Raw genomic sequence first — 8,017 nt, 5'->3', positions numbered from 1 at the left:
GAGGAGAGGGGCCGGGGCTGGTCCTGGCCCAACTCCCTGCCTTCTTCAGGCACAGCGGGGGCCGCAGGGGCCCCTGGAGAGCGGGTGGGCTCAGCTTCCTGGCGCCCCGTCCCTGCTGCCCCTCTGCCAGCCACCAGCCCATACAGCCAGGACCAGGGGTGCGGCCAGCCTTTGCTCAGGGAGAGGCATCAGCTGCAGGAAGCCAAAGACAGCAAGTGGCCCCAAGGGCCAACTCCCTTCCCACACTCAGTGCTCCCTGAGGAAGGTCGGTGAAGGGGTGAGCACCTGAAAGACAGGGACCCAAGCTGGCCCGGTGGTGCACTCAGGAGGCTGAGGTAGGAGACAGAGTTCAAAGCCAGCCTGAACTATAGAGTGAGAGCTCATCTCAAAAAAGCAACAAAGCGGGCAGGGGATGTAGCTCAGTGGTTCTGCCGCCTGCCTCACAAGCACAAGGTCCTGAGTTCGATCCTCAGTACCAAAAAAAAAAAAAAAAGGCACAGAGGTATCCCAAGTTTAAGGACTTTATTGCCGTCCAGGGTGTCCCATGTCATGTCCCCCCCCCCCCCCCGCAGCAATGCAGAGGTCTTGCTGCCTTTGCTTGGGGCCCTGGAGGGAGGGCAGGGGTGTCCTGCCCTCTCAGGGAGACAGGAGACCCTCAGGGCGAAGACCAGGTGTTGGGAGGAGGGGAGCCCTGTGCTCTGGAGTGTGGTCCAGGCCTCAGTCACGAGGAGCGGGTGGGCGGGGCCTGTGGGGTGCTGAGGGTGAGGACCAGCCAGGGCACCAGGGCCAGGACCAGGCAGGGCCACAGTGTGTACTGCAGGAAGTTGAAGATATAGAAGAGGCTGGCCTGGGGTGGGTGGCCCAGCCAACTCAGGGCCCCCAGCAGCGCCAGGGTCAGTGCCAGGCAGGCTACTTTCTGCCTGCCTCCCAGCCTCGCCCTTCGGATCTGGACATAGCAGGGTGAGTGCAGGGCGATGCCCAGGCCCAGGGCCGCCCCTGAGTCTCGGCTCAGCGAGGCGAAGGGTTGGCTGTCGATGTGCACCCACTCAGGCCGCTCGCACCACTTGGAGGCCAGGTTGATGGACCTGCGGGGGGAGCACCTTGAGGGGGAGCGGGGCCTGGGGGCCCACAGGGCCCATGCATGTCCTGCTGTGACCGGGGAGGGCCCACGTCGGAGGACAGGTCACGGGTCCTCTTAGCCATAATGAACCCAAGACCCACCAGCTTCTAATCTCAGTGACTCAGGAGGCTGAGGGAGGAAGGCCGAGGGGCTCACAAAGGTGGGACAGCCCAGCTTGCCCAGGGCGGAGTGCGACTCACCAGGAAAGGTCCAGGCCCAGCGTCACGAGGGTCCAGTAGATGAGGCTGGCGCCCAGCATGAGGGCCAGTGCAGTCAGCCCGTAGAAGCTGAGCTCCCGCTCCATGGGCACTCGGGGGGCCATCGACCAACCCAGGGCCACACCTGGGGTACGAGGGGAGGCGGTGTCACGGAGGTGTGGAGGGCAGGAGACCTGCAGGGCCCAGCACCGCAGCCCGCACTCACCAGTCACCAGCCCAGCCAACACCTGGTGGGGGAAGTGTGCCAGGAGGAAGATCCGGGACAGGCCGATGGCCAGCAGGAAGGTGCAGTAGGCCAGGCCGGGCATGGCCCGCACCCAGCGGCTGCAGAGAAAGATGACAGCTCATGGGGTCCCCGGAGCAGCCACCCCAGCCCAACACTGTCCCCTGCTTCCAGTGGTTACCTGCGCGACCGGGCGGCCACCTGGGAAGACAGTGCCGTCATCACGGGCCACAGCGCTGCCCCTGTGATCATGCAGTGTCCAGATGGGCTGCCTGTGGGGACCAGGGCTGGCTGATGCTGGGCACAGCTGCCTCCCCTGGCTAAGGGAGCTTCCAGAGGTCATGGTCACCGGCTGTCTCCACCCAGTCCAGGCTGTCCTTGAAGCCCAGATCCTCCTAGCTCAGCCTGAGGGCTGGCATCCCAGGTGCACCCACCATGCTGCTGGGGAGGCCCCAGCTCTGCCAGCCGCTCCCTCTGGCCCAGCTGAGCCCTTCTCACGCCACCCAAGCACTGCCTGGCCTGCCTCTTGGTGTTTTTGTTTGTTTCTTCCCACACTGGGCATTGAGCCCCGGATACTGAGCTGCATCCCAGCCCTTTTTACATTTTTGAGACAGGGTCTCAAAGTTGCCCAGACTGGGCTCAAACTTGTGATCCTCCTGCATCAGCCTCCCAGACTGCTGGGATTGCAGGTGTGCTGTGTACTTCAACACTCCTGGCTTCCCGGCCGCATTCTGTACAAGGTGGGCAGCTGGCATGTGGCATGGGTGCCCCCCTGGCATCCAGCCTGGTCTTCCTGGGGTTTGTTCTCTGGGCTGGTAGCTAAGAGGCCAGCCCTGGTGAGAACACATGGGAACCCAGCCACCGAGGGAAGGGGGAGGTCTGTGCCTGCCGACCTGGGCCAGTTTCACACGAAGAGGAGAACTGGTGAACCTGGGCTGGAGACTGGCTGTAGTAGCCTGACTCGTGGACCCACCAGAAGGGCCGGTCTCCAAAGAGAAACCTGGAAGAGAGAAGAGGCCAGCCGGTACCACAGGGCCGAGGCCTGGGCGGGAGAGGGAGACCCAGTGGGGACCTGGGAAGACCCAGAGGCAAGGGTCAGAAAGGGACTCTGCTTCTGGCCATGACTGTGCTATAGTTTTCCACCTTGGAATAGGAAAAAGCACATTATTTTTCAAAAGTGATACTGAGGGAAGAAATTGTGCATGTAAGCTGGTGCATACTGTGATCCCAGCACTTGGGAGGCTGAGGCAGGAGGATCACTGCCAGTTCAAGGGCCGCCTCGGGTACATAGTGAGCTGGAGGCCAGCCAGAATTACAGTGCAAGACCCTATCTCAAAAAAGAAAAGATTCCTGGCCAATGGACAAAATGCTTTTTGGGGATTTAGCTCAGTGATTTTGCTGCCTGGTGCACAAGCGCAAGGACCTGAGTTCGATCCCCAGTACCAAACAAAACAAAACAAAAAACCAAAACAAAACAAAAAAAGAAACTGTATGTGTGCACACACACGTGGCTCTGAGAAGCAGACCCCCCCGTCTCTCCCCCTCTGCAGGGCCAGCCCTTCCCCGCACCTCTTTCCTCCTGCTACTCCCTCAGCCCCAGTCTCACTGAATCATCCAGGCCTGAATTATTTAGCCCAGCTTCCTGGGCCTGGAATAGACAGAGGAGCCTGAGAACAACCTTCCCTGGCCAGCAGGAGTGGGCCCGGCTTTGGGCACTGCACCCGGACCGGGCTGTGGTGGCCAGAGAGAAGCAGAGCATACACAGGCAGGAAGCGGGGCTGGGGGAGAGATCCGAAGGGACCTGCTCTTCCCCACCCAGGCCCGAGCCCAGGGGCTGTGTCCACCGAGGGAGGCGCACAGGGGCTGTGCGGGAGGAGAGAGCAGAGCACAGAACGGAGGCCAGAAGAAAAGGACGACAGGGATGAGCAGCGGTGTAGAAGGTGGCTGGGAGCTGGATTTTCAGGAAGTTGGCCCGGCCCGCCCTTCCTTCCCAGGTCGGGACAGATGTGCCAACAGAGGCTGAGAACGGGAGGAGGCTTCCAGCCTGGTGGGTCCTTCTGTACCCAGAAGAGCCCTCAGGTGGCACAGAGCAATAACCCCGGCTGCAGGGCCTCCACCCGCCTGCCCGGAGTCCTGCTTGTCTGTGAGGGAAGGAAGGGAAGAGAGTGCCCCAGGAACTTTGGTAAAATACAAACTGATGCAGAGGATCTGGCCTGGGGCCCGAGCTGCTGCATTCTAGCAATCCTTCTGGTACTGCCTATGCCGCTGGGCAGATGGATCAGCAGGCGGGCTGTGCATCGCCTGGCACAAAGCCTGCTGCTGCTTCACGTGTGTGCGTGCGCCTATGTGTGGTGCTGGGGGCTGAACCCAAGGCCTCCTATACTTAAGCAAGCACCCACTACTGAGCCCTTGGTATTTTCTGAGACAGGGTCTCGATGAGTTGCTCAGGTTGGCCTGGGACATTAGGTCCTCCTGCCTCGGCCTCCTGAATTGCTGGGATCAGAGGCGTGCTCCCCACACCCAGTGCACACATGCCTAACGGCATCACGCACGCGAGGGAACAGATGAAGGAAACAGTGAGTTGAGAAGCAGGACTCCGCCACTCAGGTGCCAGATGCATGCTTTAGTGCGGAGGACGCGCAGGGAGGCAGCTGGAGCGTTTGCGTCTGAGCACTTGGACTGGGGCCTGGCCCACTTGGGCACGGGGTCCCAGGGGCAGGGTGAGGACCGGGGGGGGGTGGGAGCCGCGATGCTGGGGGCCAGAGGACCGCGGCCGCCGGTCTCACCATTTGAAGACGAGGTTGAGCCACTCGGTGACGAGGCTGGTCCACAGCACGGCGACGCCCACGCGGCGGGAGGCGTAGTAGGCCGCTGGGAAGTAGAGCAGGAACAGGTTCTTGGGGTCGCCCAGGAAGGTGACCCAGAGCCACACGCTCTCCAGCCAGGGCAGCCGCGTCTGCAGCGCCTCGGCCATCGCGATGCCCGCGCCCAGCGCCGACTCCATGGCGGCTGCGGTAGGCGCCGAGCCCCAGGGTCCCGGCCCCGCGCCCACCGGTCGCTGCCCCGGACCCGCCCCCGGGCCCCGCTCCGCCGCCCGGCGCGCTGCCACCCGGAGCCGCTGCGGCGTCCTCCCCAGTCTTCCGGTCTACGGGGCGGCCGGGCGGCCAAACCTGTGTGAAGGAGTTTCTTCGCAGCCCACGTGGTCATCATCGGCACGTGGGCAGCGGGTGCGCGGGGACCCGGCTGCTGTTCCGGGTTAGGGGACAGATGCACCCGTGTCGGGTTCGTGTGCTGCCGCCGCGGAGGCGCCTGTGTCATCCGAGAGCCCGCTCCACGTCCCTACTCCTGTACCGCGGCCCACCCCCCCTCCATCTCTGCGCTCTCCTGGAAGAAGGCTGCGACCCCCACTCTCCCCCATCCAGTCGGGCGACGCCGACTTCCCAGGCTTGAGACGCCCGCTCCATCTGTCTGATTTGGAGGTCCACAGATATCCAAGCCCCTGGATTTTGAGAGATCGTCCCTAACGAAGCAATTGGTGCATGCGTGCCTATAATCCCAGCTCTCCGGAGGCTGAGGCAGGACCCCAATTTCGAGGCCAGCCCGGGTTGCATTGTGAATTCAAAGCCAGCCTGAACTACATAGCAAGACACTGTCTCCAAAACCAACAAAACAGGGCCGGAGATTTAGCTCAGGTTCGGCCGCCTGCCTCACAAGCGGAAGGACCTGAGTTTGATCCCCGGTACCAAAAACCAAACAAACAACCCAACAAAACAAAACACGAAACACCCTCCCCCCTCAAAAGAATGTTCATACCTAACAAGAGTCACCATTCTCTCAGGTCTAATTTTGCTTTGCCCCCTTACGTTCTCTGGCCATTCAAGACTGCTAGGCAGATAAACCTAGAGGAATAACAGTGTCCCTAGGGCACACATCCACGCCAAAAAAAGCAAAGCTAAAAAGCCGGGGATTTAGCTCAGTGGTTTTGCCACCTGCTGTGCAAGCGAAAGGACCAGAGTTCGATCCCTGGCACCAAAACAAAAAACAAAGAAAGCTAAAGACTGTTCTAGGTAGAGGTCGGTGGGAGAAGACTTGACTCCTCCATTTCTTCTTACCTCAAGCCGATTTGTTTGTTTGGTTTGAGACAGGGTCTCACTAGGCAGTCCAGGCTGGCCTTAACTCACAGTGATCCTCCTGCCTCAGCCTCCCAATGCTGGGATGACAGGCTTTCGCCACCTCAGCAGCTGAGCTCTAACCACTTTCACATTGAAGTTTTCTGATGGATGGATGAAAATGAGAATGTAAGGTTCTTCTTCAAAAGAGATTAATTTTTTTTCTTTTTTTTTGGTACCAGGGATCGAACTCAGGACCTTGCACTTGCCAGGCAGGCTCCAGGAACCACTGAGCTAAACCTCAGGCCCAAAGAGATTAATTTCTAATTAAGGGATGGGGCACACCTGTGATCTCCAAATCTGGGTAGGCTGAGGCAGGAGAATCTCCTCCAGTTCAAGGCGACATAGCCAGACCCTATTTCAAAAAACAAACAAGAAGAGTAGGTGTGGGACAGGTAAGCCAGGTGCAAAGCTCAGCTCATTTCCATGCTAAATGCTTTTTGGTTGCCTCAAAGAGAAAGCCTAAATTTCTTTTTTTTTTTGGTACTGGCGATGGAACTGAGGACCTTGTGCTTGCAAGGCAGGTATGATGCCACTGAGCTAAATCCCCAGCCCAATTTTTTTTTCTTGGTACCAGGGATCGAACTCGGGTCCTTGCGCTTGCAAGGCAGGGGGCAGAACCACTGAGCTAAATCCCCGGCCCCTCCAGCCCGATTTCTTACAGTCTTTAAAAGTCTGCCTTTGCTCTGTCCTTACTTCCAGGACCAACTTTACCCTTACATCCTGCTTGACCGCACCCAGGACCTCCCCCATGTTGGGCAAGTGCCCAACCTCAAAGCTATAGCCCTAGGCCTCACTTTATAATCTTTCTGTCCCACTTCACTGTGTTCCTTGAAATGCCCAGGCCTCTCCAGAGATCCTGGTATATGTCACTAAGCAGCCCCTACTGTGCTGGAACTTGTGATCCTCCTGTCTCAGCCTATAGGCGTGTGCCACCAAGCCTGGCTGGGTCACAAGTCTAAAATTCCATGTAGTCCTGCTGTAGTAGGGTCCTGGGAGCCCGAACAGCCTGCTAGCGCATCCTGGGCCATGAATCATCCGGTGAATCATCCCTGTGTCCTGTGCTGTGTGCTCTTTAGTCACTGAGCAGTAGCCACTCAGGTCCATTGTTACAGCGCCATGGTGCCTGTGTTCAAATAACCTTCATTTTACTCCATAACGAAGGAAGTGAAGAAGTAGTGATGTTGGCAGTGCAGATACACCAAAGAGAAGCCGTAACATGCTTCCTTTAAAGTGTGAAAAGTTGGGCCAAGGATGTAGCTCAGTGGCACCACACCTGCCTGGCAAGCACAAGGTCCTGAGTTCGATCCCTGGTACTGAAAAAAAAAAAAACTGCTGAGGTGGCACATGCCTGTCATCTCAGCACTCAGCAGGCTGAGGCAGGAGGATTGCAGCAAGTTCAAGGCCAGCCTGGGCTACACAGAGAGTTAAGGACAGCCTGAACTGCCTAGTGAGACCCTGTCTCAAAAAACAAAACAAAACAAACAAAAAAAGTGGCTAGAGCCAGGTATGGTGGCACTCGCCTGTAAATCCCAGTAGTCAGGAGGCTCAGACAGGAGGATTGCCTCTACTTCGAGACCTGGACTACAAAGTGAGTTCAAGGCCAGCCTGAACTACATAGTGATACCGTCTCAAACTAAACAAACAAATTGACTTGAGGTAGAAAGAAATGGAGTCAAGCCAGTCTCCTCCCACCTGACCTCTACCTAGAACAGTTTTCAGCTATTTTTCGTTTGTTTGTTTGAAAACAGGGTCTCACTAAATCACTAAGTTGCCCAGGCTGGGCTCCAACTTGTGACCCTCCTGGCTCAGCTTCCCAAAGTGCTGGGATTACAGGGGTTGGTCACCGTGCCTGGCTACCCTTAAGTTTCGTCCTCTGTAAGACGGGGGTAATGGTCCCTACGTCAAAGGGTGGTTGGGTGCTCCTCAAGTGATACGCAGATCCCCCTGAAGAAACAAGGTCAGCTTATGTGCTCACGGTTCCAAACTCTGGTAAATGGCAGACCTTCGGCTCAGAGTCGGCTTCGCCCAACTCGACAGTCACTGTCCCTCCACAGCCACTTTGTACTCAGTCACCGTCACCGCGAGCGAGCAAGCGAGCAGCTTCCCTCAGTCCTCAGCGCCTCCGATTCCTGGAGGCAGAGTAGGGTAATACACGTTATTTGGGGGAGTTCATTGGTCAAACTCTTGCGTGCAACGTGTGATACATGGAGAACGCAGTGCCCCCCTCTTTTCCTCTGCAATCCACGGAGGTCACCTGTCCTTGAGGCCGGCCCGACGAGGAGCT

The 8,017-nt window shown here is 58.2% G+C and overlaps 1 protein-coding gene across 4 annotated transcripts; it reads right to left on the bottom strand.

Moving 5' to 3' along the window:
• Positions 1-503: 503 nt before the first annotated feature.
• Positions 504-5,348, bottom strand: G6pc3 (glucose-6-phosphatase catalytic subunit 3). 4 transcript variants are annotated; one of them, XM_004859246.3, is made up of 7 exons: positions 4,732-4,917; positions 4,348-4,432; positions 2,455-2,561; positions 1,743-1,833; positions 1,544-1,662; positions 1,321-1,462; positions 504-1,085 (listed from the first exon to the last, which is right to left on the bottom strand). In XM_004859246.3, exons 1-7 carry the CDS (start codon positions 4,877-4,879, stop codon positions 722-724), a joined length of 1,056 nt encoding a protein of 351 aa, XP_004859303.1. In that variant the 5' UTR covers positions 4,880-4,917; the 3' UTR covers positions 504-721. The 4 variants fall into 4 exon arrangements, with proteins under 4 accessions (XP_004859303.1, XP_012933076.1, XP_004859304.1 ...); XM_013077622.3 differs by lacking the exon at positions 2,455-2,561 and having other exon boundaries at positions 1,544-1,565; positions 4,732-5,348; XM_004859247.4 differs by lacking the exon at positions 4,732-4,917 and having other exon boundaries at positions 4,348-4,698.
• Positions 5,349-8,017: the final 2,669 nt, after the last annotated feature.

The sequence above is a fragment of the Heterocephalus glaber genome, unplaced genomic scaffold (assembly GCF_053883595.1).
Source record: "Heterocephalus glaber isolate CG9 unplaced genomic scaffold, H.glaber_assembly_v1.0 deba00001773, whole genome shotgun sequence".
Classification (NCBI taxonomy): domain Eukaryota; kingdom Metazoa; phylum Chordata; class Mammalia; order Rodentia; family Bathyergidae; genus Heterocephalus; species Heterocephalus glaber.
The sequence above is the reverse complement of the archived record's forward strand: the minus strand, read 5'-3'. Positions and strand labels throughout refer to the sequence as shown.